We start from the raw sequence: 17,523 nt of genomic DNA on the forward strand, positions 1-17,523 counted from the left end.
CAGGGAAAAAGGGGCTCCTTGCCCCATAGGACCCTACTAAATTTGTTCTCTGGGACAAAAATCATCAAGGAGGGCTGCATGATGTTTGCCCAAAGTTTATTTTATAAGAAAAACTTTTTTGGTTAAAAAAAAAGAAAGGAATAAAGGTATGAAAGGGACTGAGGCCTGGGAGCAGCATGGTAAGCCCAGCGGAGAAGAGGCCTGGTAGTGGACACTCCTAAACTTCTCTAAAGCCCGGATACCTGCTTGAGGAAAGAAAGCAGGAACCTCGGGCAGGGGGAGGGGAGCCGTCCTCAGTGACTGATGAGCACTGTAACCTGCCCCAGGGTTCCCAGAGTACTGGGTAAGGGGCCCAAAGGCTCTACACCCAGTTGTGGGAATGCCTTTCCTGAGCCCCATCAAGGCCTCCAGGACCTCAGTGCAAGGGAAGAAGGAAAAGAGAGAAAAAAAGGTGGCAGAAAGAGAAAGACAGAATTGGTGTTTGGGAGTTCTGGGCAGCCCATGTCACAGCCCATGTCTCAGCCCCTGCAAGCCGATGGTACTGAGCATGGGCCTATGAAGCCTGGGCCCCATCACATGGTGCTGACATAATCTGCGAAGGCCTGGGATGAGTCCCACGAGTCGCTAACCACGTGGCAAGTGGCCCGGAGCCGCCGAATGGCTTCCCTGGCTGTGACTGCATCCTGGTCCAGCCAGTTCTGGAAGAGGCGCAGGTGACCAAAGGCTCCACGGCCCCAGCGCTCCAGCCGCTTGGCGAACTCCAGAAGGCCATCTGGCTTGATGCAGTTTGAACTGGTAGGGGGAAATGGATTAGACACCCAGGAAACAACTAATCCCTGTATCCCTGCAGCTCCATCCCTTGTCCCTTCCTCCTCCCCATGTACCTGATGTCCAGCTGACACAGAGAGGAGGATGAATCCTCTGAGAAAACATCTGCCAGGGCCAGCAGGCCAGCATTCCCTGGGGAGAAGGGGAGAAATGTCTGTGACCACCCAAGAACAGAACAAGGGTGTCCCAACCCAGCTCTGATAGGGAGAAGCCCAGCCTCCTGAAGCTCCAGCACACAACTATATTCCAACCCCCACGTTCCCAGTGGAGAGGCCTATGCCCTCATCCATGGAGGTTCTACGTCAGGGTACTGGCTCCTTCCCCCTGTCCCTTCCCAGGGCCCTGCCCCCACCCAGGCGGTTCCCTGGCAGCCGGAGGCCCTTCAGTGTGGAGTTGCCCTTCATAGCAGCAACCATCTCAGGCAGAAATTGGGCCGGGCGCTTCTCAAACAGACGGCAGAAGGAGAAGGTAATCTCTGTCAAGAGAAATTAGAATAAATTCTGATGGCTAACATTAGGACTTAGTGCTGCCCCTCCTGCCCCAACTGGCCCTAGCAAGGGGTATGAACGTTTTTATAGAAGCCCAGAAAGAGAAGGGAATTTGCCCAAGACCCCAAGCAAGACTGGAACTAAATCAGATTCAAACGAGAAACTGAGCCCAGATATTCACTGTTGGGAGGTTTTCTACATGAACAGTTCTCGGTTTAATTTTTTCTCCTCTGTCCACTGACTGCCTTCTATGCAGGGGTGGGCATTAGGGGCAAGTCTATAAGGGAAGCCTGACCCAGCATATTTATCCTTACCCACCATTATTTCTGTCAGCCACTGAAAGGTAAGAAAAACTTGAGTGAGGCACTCTAAAAGTGAGTAATTTCCCCATGTTTAGTATAGGAGGAATTGAGTTTGGGACCGATTTTAGAAGGAAGATCATGCAGCTTCTATAGCCATTTTATAGTTGAGTATATAAGGCCAAGAAAAGAACAGTGGCTTGCTCATTCAGTGAGACAATGGCAGAGCCACAGTGAAGACCCAGGAATGCCCCTGGTTCTGGATGAAGAACTTACCTTGAAGAGTCAGATTCTGTAGCAAAAAGAGCACCTCGCTCTGACAGTCAGCCAGATTCATGTCGTGGAAGCTCAGCCTCTTCAGGGCTAGGTTGTACTCTGCAGGGGGGCAGAGGCCATGGGCCTTAACGTTCCCAAAGAACGATACAAGGTCTCCTACCCTCCCTTTACCAGTCTAGCTGGGTCCTACCTTTGAGTGTCTGTAACACAAGCCCAAAATCTTGGGGAGAGGCAAAGGTGGCACTATCCAGAGACAGCTGCTGCAGAGAACCTGAGGCCTTCAGTACAGAGCAGAGCAGTGGGGCTGGTTGGGCTCCCCGTGGAAATCCCATCTCCAGCTGTTCCAGGCAGTTTTCTGGATGTGGTAAGGAGAAAAGATTCTAGTTGGTCATCTCCCTTCTAATCCCATAGCAGGTGCCATCCTGTTCTTTACAGAGATTCGCTAAAAGATTTTATCTACTTGTCACTGAGTACACACAATACATTGGGTACTGTGCTAGGTTCTGGGAACAGAGCACTAAATGAGATTTAGTCCTTGCCCTTTTGGAACTTTTAGTCCAGAAAGACTAGACTACTCAGATAAGCAAACATGAGTGTGCAGAGTGGTGACTAGGAAACATACAGGATCTAAGGGAACATAAAGAAGAGGGTCCTAGATGACCTTTTTAGAGACTAATCTGCCATGGTCACTTCCTACTGGGCTTACAGTGGTCTGGGCCCTCTCCAGGCCATGGTTATCTCTGAACAGCAGGCTCTAAAGAGGGAATGGATTTCATTCCCTCTTTAAGGAATGAGTGGTGCCAGGCCTGGATTAGCGGTCTTCCCACCTTCCTCACACAAATGCACCTGCACATTTGTGTGGACACACACACACACACAGAGTGCTTCACCTGGTATCTCCTCATCTCCAATTATGTGACTAGGGGGCCCTGCATTCCCTGGCACAGCAGGGTTGTCCCTCTGGCTGGGGTGGTCAACACGGATAGAGAGGACCCGCAGGAGGGGCAGGGCTCGCACAATGGCACGTGTCAGCTCCAGGATGGGCAGTGGTGAGAACAGATCACTGAGATGCAGGGCACGGAGACGGCATCCAGCCTGGCCTGACAGGGCCCGCAGACTGTCCAGCAGGCGGAAGATGTTAGAGCCCAGGCCTATAGCAGGAAAGAAGTTAGGTCAGTCATGTGGGAGTGTCAGCAGGAGTAACATTCAGAGACAACTCCAGATATTTCTGTTGATAACTACCAAATCTCTTGAGCTTTGGATCAGGTTATTTAAAATCATTTGTCTCAACTATTTATTGTCTTGCTTTTTCCTCAGGTAACCACCAAACATGTCTACTGTACTGGGCCATGCCCTCAAGCATCAGTGAGGGCAGTTAAGAGACAGGACAAGGGGTCGCGGGGGGGGGGGGGGTGGCGGGGATCTTGTGCTGCCAGCTGAATGATAGGCCCAGGCCTAGAGGGCAGAAGCAGTCTCTGGACTTTTCTTATAGGTCACATGGAACATCTGAAATCTAAGTGGGGGAGTAGCAATGACCCAGTAGGGAATACTTTAAAGGATTAATTGGGTGGGAATAGAGCAAAAAAGGATAACCACATCCCACAAAAGGGAGCAGGATCCAGAAGGGTTAGAGCAGAGGCTTAATGCCACAAAGCAAATATTATCTCTCCTTGGACTGAGCAGGTTCCTGTGGACTCCTTCCTCCCAGAACACCTCACCCAGCACCTAGTAAATACAGTTTTTGCTAGACAGTGGTGAGTAGCAGATCTTATTCCTGCCTATGTAGCCTGGTGAACAACAAAAATGTGTGAGGGGAGCTGGGGGAAGCAGGGTATTGTGGAAGCACAAAGGAGAGGTGCTTGGTACCCAGTCCAGCTTCTATCAGTAAAAACTTTGCAGTTGAGTCCTAAAGAACACAAAGGAGACAGGCTAAAGAGAGGGAGAGGAGTGACTGGCAGGGAGAACTCAGCATATATAAAGGCCCAAAGGAAGAAGAGTGGCAGGCTCCAAGAACTGAAAAGTATTCGAGGTGACATGTGTGAAGTATAGGGGGGAGGGGCTGTTCAAGACGCCACTACAAAGGTAAGCAGAAGTGAGAGCACAAATGACCTGTAAGTAAATTAAGTATGATGACAGGAAACCACTGAAGGGTTTTTAAGTGAATGAATGAATGGCCTTTGCATTAAAAAAAAAAAAAAATGCTTGGGCTACAATGTAGACAGTGAATTGTGAGTAGGGAGTCAGGAAGAACTGTTGATGAATCCAGGTGAGAAGTCATGGTAGTTTGAATTAAGATGTGGAGATGAATAAGTGGATTTGAGAGATCTTAAAGACAGATATGGTACAAAAGAAAGGATCCAGCTGTCTTCTGGGCAGCTGAGAGCTGTGAGCTCACTGACAGAACGGGGGGAGGATCAGCATGGAGGGAAGATGCATTCAGGTTGGGGAGCCTGTGTGGTTTCTGAAATGATGGTACCTAGTAGTCACCTGGCTAAAATGGTTCTGGAGTTTAGGAGGAAGATGTGGACTGGACCAGTGTCATAGATTGGGGAGTCTTCAGCATAGGTGGCTTTTGAAACCAAGGGAATGGACAAAATCGTCCAGGAAGTATGTGTAAAATGGCAGAGCTCTGAACATTGATAACAAGTAATGTCCAGAAAGGGAGAAGAAAAATTTCGAGGTAGTGGAAATGAGAGTATTTCATGAAGGCTGTTTCATAGCGGGAAATGCCACCAAGAATTAATAGGAGGATTGAAAAGTATGCATTGGACTTAGCAACAAGGAGGACCTTGGAGAAGGAAGGCAGCATTGAGTAGTGGTTTAAAACCTTGGGATTCTGGAATCAGGTTGCCTGGGTTTGAATCCTGGCTCTACAATTTAGTAGTGAGGTTATCCTGGGCAAGCCACTTGACCTCATATGGTTGTTGTAAGCATTCAATTAATAGAATACTTAAATTATGCCAGACACATACTAAGCAGTATATAAAAGTTATTACTAAGGCATTTGAGAAATAAGCTTTCCTAAGAAGGCAAGAGGGTATGGATCCAGAGTGCAGGTAAAAGAGTTAGCCTTAGTTAGGATGGCCATCTCTCCCATTGTGAAAGAGGAAAGATGAGTGGAGATGTAGAATTCTAGGTTGGTTAACAATAACTTGAAGTTCATGTATGATGGCTTCTATTTTCTCTGAAGTAGGAGGTGAAGTCACCTGCTGAGAAAGGAAAAGGGGGAAACATTTGGAAGCAGAGAGGAATCGGAGCTAATGTTGCAAACACAGAATTCACAGAAGATTGATGATTGAATGTATAGTAGCACCAGTCTGCACAGTTGTGTGATTTTTCTCCCGTGCTCAGTAAGCTAGGTAGATTGGTGGATTTACCCAGAGTTGAAGTTTGGCTAGCTGGGCACAGCCCAGGTGGGTAAGAACTGAGGACTGCTTCACAGGTTGCTGGTCTGATAAAAATGTGTTCTGTACCTTCTTGTCTGTACAGCTGCTTTGACAGGACTGGGGGGACCCAACCTTAGCCCTGGCTGGGCCTTGCATGCACTATACTGTTCCCACCTGCTTGTGGATTGCCTACCATAGCTAAAATGTACCCATTCTTCAGGTCCTCACTGCCTCTCAGGAACCCCTGCTTACAACTCTAAATCAAGCCTGTAGACCTCATGCTCTTCCCCAGCAATGAAAGTCTGCCCCTATTTCATGTGTGTGCTTTCTGTCCCACTATGAAGCAGGCAGGGCTTCATCTGCAGCTTCTTGATCATATTCCCTATTCCCCTCCACAGGACTGGGCACACAGCTGCTGCTGCTGTGCTTTGAGACCCATCCCTGCCCCTGCAGGGCACTCACCATTATAGGAGAGTGTGAGGCTCTCCAGAGACACCCAGGAGCTCAGCAGGTGGCACAGTGTCAGAGCCGCCTCTGTGGAGAGCGGAACTGTGAACAGCTCCAAGGTGGAAATGCTGCGGAATCGCTGGGAGGCCTCCAGTGCTGGAAGCCCCAGGCAGCTGGGATCTGATCCATCCAAAGCTCCACAAGCCACTTCCCCGATCTCCATCTCTTCCCCATCCTCCTTCTCACCAGCCACAATGAAAACAAAGTCATACAGGTCTTCAGACTCTGCACCAGACCCCTGACGGGTGCGAGGACCCTTCTTCCCTGCAGCTCGCTTAAAACGCTTTAGGGGCTTAGGCTGTGGGGCTGAGCTAGCTGGAGCCCGTTTGGATGAGGATGTGGAAGAGGAGGCAGAGGCAGAGGACGTGGTGGCTGGAGCAGAGGGTGGCCGCTTGGTGCCAGGAGCCTCGTGGGAGGTTGCTGGAGGGTGCAGATCCCTCTTAGGGTCTGTCCCACCTGCTGTCAGGCTCTCCTGTGTGCTCCGGCGTGTTACCCGGGTGGCAGGTGCAGCTCTAGCTGTCTGCTTGGCTTCGCTCTTCCGCCGAGAGGCCATCAGGGCTGCAGCGCATCGCTCAGCAGCATCCCTGCGAGGCCGGCGTGAGCCCAGCAGGAGGGACCCTTCATCTCGGGATGGGGCCCGGCCTCGGGAGGCCTCTCCACAGAGGCGGCAAGGTGGGCCACCAGGGCCTGGCTGCCAGAAGCCAGCACTCATGGTGAGGATAAGGATGAAAAGGGCTGACTCAGGCACGGGCCAGGAGTACAGCGACACCTGGCTGACAGCCCCATGGTGAATAAGCTGATGCAGCAGCTGCCGAAGTGACTGCTGAGCAGCCACATCAGAGAACAGCAGGTGGCGGAACTTGAGGGTGTGCAGGGAACTGGCCAGGGTCTCCAGAACCCTGCGGTTGGGCTCAGCCACCAGCTCAGTTGCACCCTGCAGCATATTGCAGATGGTGAGCTGCCGGACGTGGCGGGAGCTATGCAGGAGAGGTGAGAAGCGCTGGTCACAGAGACGCCTGTCAGAAGATACATCAATGGTCCCACGTAGAACATGGGAAAAAAAGGCCTCCATAAACTTGGCTCGCCAACAGGTCACACTCTGAAAGCAGAGAACATGCCAGACAGCTGTGATACTAAGAGGGTACCTGCTGAACCACCATCATCCCGGGTTCCTCCCTTCCAAAAGCTATTTGCTGAGCCAGGCGACATTCTAAATAATTTACACAAATTCATTTACTCTTCACATCTTTGAGGTATGTCTTACTATTAGCCCCATTCTACAGGTAGGAAAAACAAGGCACAAAGGTTGTTACTGCCTGTGGTTACACAGGTAAGTGGTAGAATCAAGACTGAACTCAGGAAATTTGGTTCCAGAGATTATTTTGCTATAGTGCCTGCCATTCAAGTGAAACAATCCTGTAACTTCTTCCATGTCTGTTTCTAGAACCTGATCCCAACTTTCCATTCTTGTCATTACCACCTTTGTTCAGACCCTTATCACCTCACACCTGACCACTTCATTAGCTTCCTGATTGCTCCCCCATCTCTTTTTCCCCTTCCCAAACTTTTGTGCTAGTCCACTGGATTCATCTTTGTAAAACATGTCTGATTACATTCTGCTTTAAACCACCCCCCCCACCATCTATCCACTGCTGAGGGTTAATCTGAAGTTCCTCAGCCTTGCAGGGAAAGCCCTGTACAATATGGCCTCAGTCTATCTGAGAAGCTTTATCTCCCACATCTTGCTCACATGAATGCTTTGGTCTGGCCAAACTGATCACCTTACTGACCCAAACCTGCCTTCTATGCCCTTTCCTACATCTGCCAGAAATGCTGTTCATTGCCGGCTTCCCAAGAGGACCTACTAACATTTCCTCTTGTTAAGGCTGTTCATCTCAGTGTCTCTGTATGTTCCCTTCTATTCCTCTCCCTGCCTCTTGTGGGACTCCTCTGCTACTCTTGATTATTTGAGTCTTAAACATTGGTAGACCTGTCTCATGGTGTTGAGTCTCTTTTCTTGTGTACATGTTTCTTCCCAACCAGATTAGAAATTCTTGGAGATCAGGGTCCAAATCTTAGACTGGTTTTCTCCAAGGCAGTAGTTATCGGCTTTCATGCATAGGAGACTTCATCAGACTATTCCGGTACATTTAGAAGAACTATGAATGCAAGTATTTCTCCACCTTTGGTGCACATCAGAATTGACTGTGGAGCTTTTCTTTTTTGAAAATTCATATGCCAGGTATCCAGACTTGGGAATTTCTTATGTTACATCTGCAGTAAGGCCCGTGCACCTTTGTTTTTTAAACCTCCCCCAGATGATTCGGATGTATAGAAGAGGTTTGCAATTACTGCTCCTTCCCCCGCCACTACCACCATCACAAAAGGACGCACAGACTTCCTTAAGTCCCCATTCTCTCCTCAGGTACAGAAGAAAGTCTGCTGACTTTGATACAGGTGTCATCTCTGCCACTATACTCAACCTCTTGAACCTCTTCATCTGTAAAATCTGGATAATATCACTTGCTTCACAGGTTTGTTGTGAGGATCAAATGAGACAGTGCAAGTGAAAGCACTTCATAAACTGTAAAATTCAAAATGTTATTTCTGTTACTGCTAATGGTAATAATTAGTCCGGATGGGCAATGTGAAACGGACTTGACGGAGGCAATGCCTGTTAAGCAGGGTGCTTATTCAGCCTGAAGAAAAAGCTAGTGGGGGGCCTGAGGTTCCCCAAGACTAAGGGACACTTCTCTTTGGTACTTACCCTACCTCTATGCATTCCCTCATACCAGAGTGATCCTCAGTTTCTTTCTGAAGTTCTGGGCAGGAGTTGGACCCCTATGGTTCTCAGCAAAAGTGTCATTCCCTTTGCTCTGGCTATTCCCCATGACACTGCCTGCTGCGGTAATAATTAGGAATGACTTCTTCACGTTTGAGCTAACTGCACGGCAGCAACGAGAGGAAAGGACCTCTCTCACCAGCAACAGTGTGGGGGCATAGGGGGACCAGGAAAAAATACCTGGCAACCAAATCTCCACTTGGCCTTGAGTGGAAGCAGAGAGGGTATTCCTGAATCCTACCTCACTCTAACACTTTCCTACATATTTGCTGGCCCACACTCACAGCCTTGGAAAACACTTGCAGGTAACCTAGCAAGGCTTTAACTTCACAAGTGAGACATTCTAGCCCTAAAATATGGACAAAGATGTGAACCAAGATGTGGCTATTTCTGACCATAAGGCATGTGGAATATGTAGTTTAGATAATTATTAGTAGTTTTTTTCACACATTTTATTGGTTGGTGAAGACAGTGGGAGAGAATATTTGAAACTGGAACACCCCAGACATGCGATAACTGCAGTGAGAACAGGACACAGTGATTCCAGGGCCACATTGCCTCAACTTGAATCCTGGGTCTGCCATTCACTATAACCTCAGACAAGTCACTTCTCCTTTCTGCCTGAGTTTCATCATCTGTAAAACGAGAAAATAACCTACCTACATCATAGAGTTGTAAGGATTAAATGAGTATCTAAAGTTAGTTACAACAACTATCTCAGTTATTGGTAGACCGTAGTTCATTGCAGTTTATTCCATCACCACCTTTTAGAAGAATCTCTGCTGAAACTTCAAAGCTGAAAACAGCTAAGGGATCTAGCTGAAGCAACTCATTTTGTGGACTTTGTGGACTATCACTCAGGGAGTACAAAGTGATTTAAACACATTCTTTTGGGCAAGAGTAGGGGAAATGAGGCACCACCAAAGAGGTGAAATGACATTTGCCTACCAACACAGTCCTTGACCCATCTACAGCCTGGTGGGTCAGGCACTAGTTGGGGAGGAAGTGGGTGTACAAACTAGGGAAGGCTAAATATTTTCTTGTACTAAACAGAGCCAGCAAGTGTTCACAACCTATTGTCCACTATCTTTCTGATAACAGAAATATTGTTTTGGAAAGATAAAATCTGTAAACCCATTTTTTCGAGCGTATATGTAAATGTAAATAGCTATAGATAATTGTTTTTATAACATTGAGACAATTCTGAATAGTTTCAAATGCTGGGCTTTTAAAACATTATGCCACCGTGTCATTACATTTTTACCACGATGTATTTAGATGTTTTCAGAATATGACTTTATTAATATTTTGAAAATATGAACGTACTATAAAAAAAAATTCCTGCATACTGAATAAATTATTTCTAGCTTTTTGATATTAAGTTGCTGTAATGAACATCTTGAAATCTTCATGAGTATTTCAATTTTTATATACTATAAATTCTAAGAAATATAATTTCTAGCCAAATACATATTTTATATGAGTATACATCTTATATATTTTTATACTATATATTATACTTATTTATTATATATATATATAAGTATATTATATATGTATACGTAATTTAAGAGTTATACACCTTCCCATTTTTTTTATTATTGAGATTGAATATTTTTTATTTTATTGGAGATTTTTGTATATTTGTGACTTGTCCCAATCTTTACTTATTCTACTGGGATAGTTTGTCTTATTCCCTCTATCCTCTTATTTTACAAATATTGTTGCAAACATTCTTTCTTTGTTTATGTACCTTTTAAATCATGTTGGCATTTTATATGGCCAAATATGTCCATGTTTTCTTTTTTGATTCTGCCCATTTAATAATTAACACTCTCCATCTTGAGATTAAATAACCAGTCACCTTTATTCTTTTTTTAGTGGTTCTGTGCTTTTACTTTTTACAATTTAATCTTTAATCCATGTAGAAATTATTTTGAGTATATTGTAAAATGAGGCTCTAACTTTATTTTTTCCAAATAGTTAACCAATAACCAGAGAATCCTTTATTGAATTATCCTTCTTTTCCCCATTGCTTTGTCTCCAGAATATCTATTTTATTCTACAGATGTCTTAATACACATACACTAGTACTACAGTTTGACATTCTAGTTCTTTATAAGCAATCAGGGGCTATCTCTATCTTGTTCACCACCGTATCCCTAGAACCTAGCACGGTGCCTGAATTGAGCAGGCACTCAGTAAGTGTTTCTGAATTATGAAGTTAAGGTTACTGTCATGTAAAACTGGAAAGCAGAAGAAGGCACCCTTTGGAATGACCTCTGTCTAGGGGACTGTTAGGCCACCAATGTTCTGAAATGCTCTGAGACAAGAAAAGATAACAAACTACCAGGAAGCCTGAGACAATACTGGAGAAAAAATCTTACTATAAGTGAAAGATGTTACGATCTCCATCATCTGCTAGTCAACCATACTGCTTGGGAAACACTGGTACAAAGTGAATCTCATGCATCTTTAAGTTTCAGGAAACTTAGTGTTTTCTAATCCTGCATCCATTTTTCTTCTTCATAAGGCCTAATTCCTGTATATAGGGCCTGAGGACTTTCTTGGGTCTTAGCATTATCGCACTGAACCGCAGGAGTTGCGTCCAGATCTAGAAGTGGAAAAGCTGAAGGATATGGAGCTGAATGTTACTGAACCCAGTGCATCCCCAGAAATTAAATCTCCCGATACGAAATTGTTCTCATCATTTGGCCTCATTCACCATTTAAAGCCCCGTTCAAATACTACTTCCCAGGAAAGACTATCATGCTCCCTTCTCCCTCAACCTCCTCGCTGTCACATCACTTCTCCCACCATGCACGATGTATTTGTTTGCAGATTTCCCTGCTAACCATGAGAGATTAGGGACTGTGTCTGTGTTTCCAATAGCTAATGTAAGACCTGTAAGTTTAGTAAATGTTTATTGAACTCAATCTGTTCTGTCCCCTAGTTATGGAGCAGCAGAAGAAATTCTGCTTAAATAAGAGCAAGTTATATCTGAACCAATGAATAATAGAATCTCAGGGCTAAAAGGAGCCCTAAAGTCATCTTGTCCAATGGCTCTTAAAATGCTCAATTTCTTCTACAACACCCTTTTGTCAGGTAGTTATCTAGACTCTATTTAAATGCTTAGTGATGGGAAGCTTCTTACCTCTGGCATTAACTTGTTTCATCACCAATAAGCTCAGAGTTTAAAAATTCTACATTCAGTTTAGCAGAAATTTATTCTCCTTTAGCTTCTACCAGAACAAGTCTATCAATCCCTCTTTTATGTGAGAATCATTCAAATATTTCAAGATAGTTCATGTTCCCCAGGTCTTCTCTTTTTCAGGAAAAACATCTCCAGTCTTCCAAATGTGACTCACGTGATGTGGCCTTGACTTCTTTCTCCATACTCCGGGGTAGCCTGACCACTGCAGAGCCAGGCTGCTCTATCACCCCCGTGTCCTTCAGCTTATATTATAGTTACAGTGATTCACACATTTCAGAGTAGAGTCATTATACGAGCAGCTTTAGCACACTGTTGACTAAACCCCCTTCATCTTTTTTATACAAGTTGCTGCTAAGCCAAACCCCTCCACCTCCTACCCTGAGGTCATACAATTTGAATTTTTTAGACTTAAGTGAAAAATTGATTTATTCTGTTAAATTTCATCTTGTCAGGTTTGACCTCTGCTCCAGCCCTGTCAAGACCTCTATGAATCTGGGTTCTGCCATCCATTGTGATCACTACCTTTCCCTGTTTTGTGTTGCCTACAAACATGGTGAGCAATCAAGTCACTGACAAATGCCAAATGGAAAGAACCTTGTGACAAGCCCTCAGAGCCAAGAACCCTGTGATAAACCATCTCCTCCCAAATTCACTCCATCCCTGTCCCTGCACTTTACCAGTATCCAGCTTGTGTTTGTAAGCTTTTCCTGCTTTCACTTGCAAAGTCAGGCCAGAGTTCTACCTGGTGCCTTAACTTACTTCCAAACTAGAAGGCCTTGTCTTCATCAGCTCATCCCATAGTCGGCGCCAGATGGCCTGAGTGGAGAGGCCTGTGGGGAGAAATATCACATTTACTTGGCTGCTCTCTGGCCACCATGAGTGAAGTACGTCAGCCTTTCATGTTGTCCTGTGGGTACACAGGAGCAATACAGCAGACTAGTAAAGAGCGCTGGCTCTAAAGACAGACTGCCTGGGTTTAAATATCAGCAAACTACACTAGCTGTGTGACCTCGGACAAGATTACTTAATTTTTTTGTACCTCAGTTTCCTTATCTGTAAAACGTAGTTAATAATAGCTATTTCATAGAGTTGTTGAAAAGATTAAATGAGTTTCTCCAGGTAAAGTGCCTAGGACAGCAACTGGCACAACAGGATTAGTTAGATAAATGTTAGCTGTTGATAGATCTGTCCAATGAGGGGTTTGGAAGACAGCACAGTAAAATAGAAAAATGAAGATTCAGAAGATCTGGATTTTAGTCTGGCTTAGCTATTAATTGTGGTGTGCCTGTGGTTTCACTTTTATTAGTATAACGGGGGTCATTTACTTGCTTTGTGTTTCACTGGATACGATGAAAAATCACATAGGAAAGTAGGTGTGAGGGTACTTTTTGAAAAGCATGAAGTTCTATGCAGGTATCAGGTATAATATTTACCTGAAGAACATCATGGTGCCTTGCTTACGATCACTGACTGAGAAAGAGAGAGAAAGACACTTACCTTTCTTGAGGGCAGTTTCCTCAATCCTCTCCAAGTAATATATATTGAGCAGAGGTAAGATGCTTTGAAGTATTGGGCCTGGGAGGGCTACAAAAACCAAAACACAAAGTTTACTTTTTTCTCCCAGGGTTCCAAACATTATTTATCCTACTGGAAAGGAAAACAGAAAAGCAGACTTCTCATTTAGCAAATGGAAACTGTAGAAGCTAACCTAAGTCTAATTCAAACTCTAGTCTACTTATCTTCAGCCACTTAGTTGGCAGCTGGAATTTCAGGGGCATGCACATCTTCAAGGGTGAGATAATAAAGCAAGCTGTTATGCTCATTTAGGAGCTGGTCAGTTCACTTCTGCCCAGCATAATGAACCATTCTGCATTTAAAAGGTCTTATTGGATATATGTGATAAAAACCCATCATCATCTGGGCCCTACTAACTTCTCCAGCTCCCTACTTTGCCTCATCTACTTCAGCGGTACGAAACTACTTTTTTCATTTACCTAACATGTTACACTGCTTTCTGCCTCTGTGCCTTTGTTGTGCTGGTCTCTACCAGGAATGTCCTTGCCATTTTCAGCATATCAACTACTCATCTTTCAAGTATCATGTCCTTTTATTAAGCCTTTCCTGAATTCCCTTCCCACTCTTCCAGGCTGGTGACTCCCATTCTTTGGGCCCCTACTATATCCTGAACTAGTACTTTCCTGTGAACAATAGAAATAATTAGACCTTAACTCTAAATTCAACATGTCATAAAAACAAAACTTGTTCTTACTGATTTCTAGATTTGAGAGGCTTTATAGTATTCTGGCTAAATGGTTTAGTCTCTAGAATTGGACAAAACTGGGTGAAATTCTGATTCTATTACTTAATTATGAATCCTTGGGCAAATTAACATCCTCAAGACTCCGTTTCCTCAATTTTAAAATGGAGGTAGTAATAACTACCTCATAATATTGTTATAAAAATTAAAGAAAATCATGCTTGTAATCTTTTTAAGACCATGCCTGGCCGTAATAAGCTCACTAAATGTTGTCTATTATTATTCTTATCTGTCAATAGCCTCTCTGAACTGCCAAGAACAAGTCTTAGATCTTAGAGTATACCATATCTAAGGAAAATCTTTCAAAACTTCTATTCTAGGATCTCCCTTTATCTTTACTTGTAGAATAATGGAATCTTGATGTCCAAGAATCTAGTATAATTCTTTGCACATAGTACTCAATGTACCTGCTGAATGAAAGTATTAATTCCCTAAGCTATTACATTAATGTAGGCCCCTACGGCGTTCAAGATAAAGTCCAAGCTCCATATCCTGGCATTTAAGGTATAACATACCTATTCTACTTGTTTCCTCATTGTATCCTTTCCTGCTGCCTCTATTCACTTTACCCTTCTCTCTCCCCACACAAAGCAACCCTAGTCCACTGCCTCCAGGAAGCCTTTCTTGGCTGTTAGCCCACATTGAGACCTTCCTCCAAAACAGCACTTCTTAGCAGGCCTCCTACTTGGCTCTCCTAAGAGGCCTAACTTGATTCAGCTTTTTCTCTGTGACTGTTTACCTGGGCTAGGCCCATAGGAGCTCCTTCTCCTCCGTCCCTCCAATCTGCTCTGTTCAGCCATCCCCTCTCACAGCCACTGGGGATTCTCATCCCTTATTATCCCCAAACTCCTCTCTTCCTTTCCCCATTCTTCTTAAGCCAGGCTCTTCCTTGCTTCTTTCCAGCCTACACCTTCCCAACTCCAGGCCTCCACACCCAGTCCTCTTCCCTCCTAGCCAAGTTAGCATCCTAGAAGCTCCAGGCTGGTATCTTCTCTGCCTTCTTCCAAATTTTTCTGAGGACTTTGCTGAGCCCCCTGCCCAGCTCCACTGAGACTTCTCCTATTCCCCATGGGTCAGCCTGACCCTTCTCCTTTCAGCTGTTGGCACAGGGCCTCCACAATCCCCTCCCCCCACCAGCTTGAGGACTTCTAACAGTCTCCCCCACTGCAGGAAGACACTTGGGCCTCTTCAGGATCAGTGCCCCACCCCCACCTCACCAAGGGCCTTCCCACATCCCTAGGCCTTCTTTAACCAGTCTCCACAGCCTTGGGGCTTATTCCTGGAGGCCCAAACCCCCAAACTCCAGGGTCTTTTCTTCACAGCCACCTCCTCAGACTGCAATCCCCAAAACCCCCAATCCCAGGACCTCAAGCCCTCACTCCTGACCTTACCAGGGCCTTCCTCCTGGCAAAGACACTACCACCACTCCTGAGGCCTTCTCCAGAACCCCACCCCCTCACCCCCTTGAGGCCTGAGGCCTTCTCTCCTGCCACTCCCTCCCCCTTCCCTGGGCCCTAGGCCTGGCCTGGATCTCCTCACCCAACTTCAGCCCTGGCTTCTGGACCCCACCCCCTCACACCACCAGTCTGTCAGGCCTGAGGCCTCCCTCATCCCCTGGGCTGGCAGGCCTACCCCCCAGGGACTTCACTCTCCTCTCCTTTGCTCTCACCATCAGTGCTCACAAGGCCGACCCGAGTTGTTCTCATCAGCTGCCAGTCTGGGTCCGGCGGCGCCCCCTCCAAAGCCCGGCCTCCGCGTGCCCATCGGCTGCGGGCCTCCTCTCCGGCGCTACCTGGCCCGCGCCGGCCCGCCCTAATCCCAGGCCCCCCGGGCCGGCCGGTCGGTTCGTCCTCCCCGGCCCCTGCGCCCAGCGCCGCGGGCCCGCCTTTGCCGCTCAGCCTGCGCGCCCTCAGCCCAGGCCGGGCCGTCGGTCCCCGGCAGCTTTCGGGCCCGGGGCCTCCTTTCGCTCGCACTCAGCCCAAGGCCTCCTAGCGGCGACGCGCCCCCTCCCAGCCGGGATCCCGGGGCCTTCGCCCGCCTGGGGCCTCTCTGGCCCTTCCCGCCTGTCCGTCATTCGAGCCTCCCTCGATTGCGGACCAGCTCCGGCCTCCCTTCACCCGCTCCGGGCCCTTCCTCCGCTCAGGCCAATCCGAGTGGCCTCCGGCGTTCCCTGCCCTGCCCGTCAGTCCAGCGCTCAAGCAATTTGGCACCCGAGGCCCCGGTCGTCAGTGCGCTCCCTTCAACGCTGGGTCGTCGGACAGGCCTCGGCGCCCCAAGCCCTTCGGCCTCTCCCCCAGCCCCTCGCTCTCCAATCCTCTGGGCTGCCTTCGCCCATCAGCCTGGCCTCCGGAGTCTCGGCACCCGCGGTCTGTCAAGCAGACCCGGGAGGCCCCGCGCGTCAGTCAGGTTAGGTGGCCCCGGGCCTGGCCTCCTTGCCTTAGGCCGGGCCTCCCAACCTCGGCCCCCGCCCCCAAGCAGCAGGGCCATCCCTGCCCGTCGGCTCGACATCCGAGACTCCCCAGCCCGGCCCGGCCCGGGTGTCAGTTCGGTGCCCACGGCCGGCCCGTCATTCCAGCCTGTCTCCCGGGCCCTGCTAGTTTGGCCCCAGACCGGGCCTCCTGGCCTCGCCCCCCGCGCCCCCCAGCCAGGCCGCGGTGCGCGTCCACCTGCCGATTTGGTCCCCGCCTTTACTCTGTCCAGCCCGGTCAGGCACGGAATTCACGTTCCGACCCGACGGTGTGCCTTCCAGTGCCCCGGGCTGGGCCTTGCCCCAGGCCTCCCGGCCTCGCCCCCCGCGCCCCCCGGCCGCCGGGCCGCCTCCGCTCGTTGCCAGAGGTAGCCCCTCACCCCGCGACTTACCCCACACCCCGCTCTCCAGAACCCCCATATGGGCGCTCACCGCCCGCCCGCACAGCTCGAACAGGGCGGGGGGAGCGCTGGGGCCCGAGGCCGAGCTCTTCGCTGGCGCCGCCTCCCGGGACGTGGCCTCCATGGTCGTTGCCGCCGCTACCTCACAGAACCAGCAACTCCGGGCGCGCCAGGCCTCGGGCGCCGCCATCTTGGGGAGGTGCGCGAGCCCGAGAGTGGCACCCGCGGACCGCCATCTTGAAAAGGTCAGCAGTTAGGACGGTTTCATCAGCGATGTGGGGAAGACTAGTAACTGCGCTAAAGGAACATCGAATAAATCCGCATTGTTCCCAAGCCTCTTAGAAGCCAATATTTTAAATAAACACGTAGATAAACGTAGTTGGCCCTGGCACAATTAAAGGGACATTACTTAGCAAATCCTCCTTAAGAGCAAATATCAGCTCCCCCTAACCCCTGCGTTTGGACGGTAGTATATGCCAATCCGAGCGTGTGTTCGCG

General features: G+C 47.9%; 1 protein-coding gene across 2 annotated transcripts; it reads right to left on the reverse strand.

Moving 5' to 3' along the window:
• Window positions 1–79: 79 nt before the first annotated feature.
• LRRC41 (leucine rich repeat containing 41) lies at window positions 80–17,497 on the reverse strand. Of its 2 annotated transcripts, none has more exons than XM_045799647.2 (10): window positions 17,017–17,497; window positions 13,338–13,424; window positions 12,600–12,670; window positions 5,740–6,883; window positions 2,782–3,042; window positions 2,082–2,246; window positions 1,892–1,990; window positions 1,181–1,303; window positions 885–960; window positions 80–792 (listed from the first exon to the last, which is right to left on the reverse strand). In XM_045799647.2, exons 1-10 carry the CDS (start codon window positions 17,213–17,215, stop codon window positions 573–575), a joined length of 2,445 nt encoding a protein of 814 aa, XP_045655603.1. In that variant the 5' UTR covers window positions 17,216–17,497; the 3' UTR covers window positions 80–572. The 2 variants fall into 2 exon arrangements, with proteins under 2 accessions (XP_045655603.1, XP_045655604.1); XM_045799648.2 differs by lacking the exon at window positions 17,017–17,497 and adding an exon at window positions 15,827–16,001.
• Between the last annotated feature and the right edge of the window lie 26 nt (window positions 17,498–17,523).

The sequence above is a fragment of the Ursus americanus genome, chromosome 12 (genome assembly GCF_024610735.1).
Source record: "Ursus americanus isolate L20-20 chromosome 12, mUrsAme1.1.p, whole genome shotgun sequence".
Lineage (NCBI taxonomy): Eukaryota > Metazoa > Chordata > Mammalia > Carnivora > Ursidae > Ursus > Ursus americanus.

Excerpts from the sequence above, each read along its gene's own strand:
- LRRC41 (XM_045799647.2), bottom strand. The coding sequence starts at position 17,215 with ATGGCGGCGCCCGAGGCCTGGCGCGCCCGGAGTTGCTGGTTCTGTGAG. Across the intron at positions 13,425-17,016 it reads TCTGGAGAGCGGGGTGTGGG|CCCTCCCAGGCCCAATACTT; the intron begins GTAAGTCGCGGG and ends TGGTTTTTGTAG. Across the intron at positions 2,247-2,781 it reads TGGAGATGAGGAGATACCAG|AAAACTGCCTGGAACAGCTG; the intron begins GTGAAGCACTCT and ends TACCACATCCAG.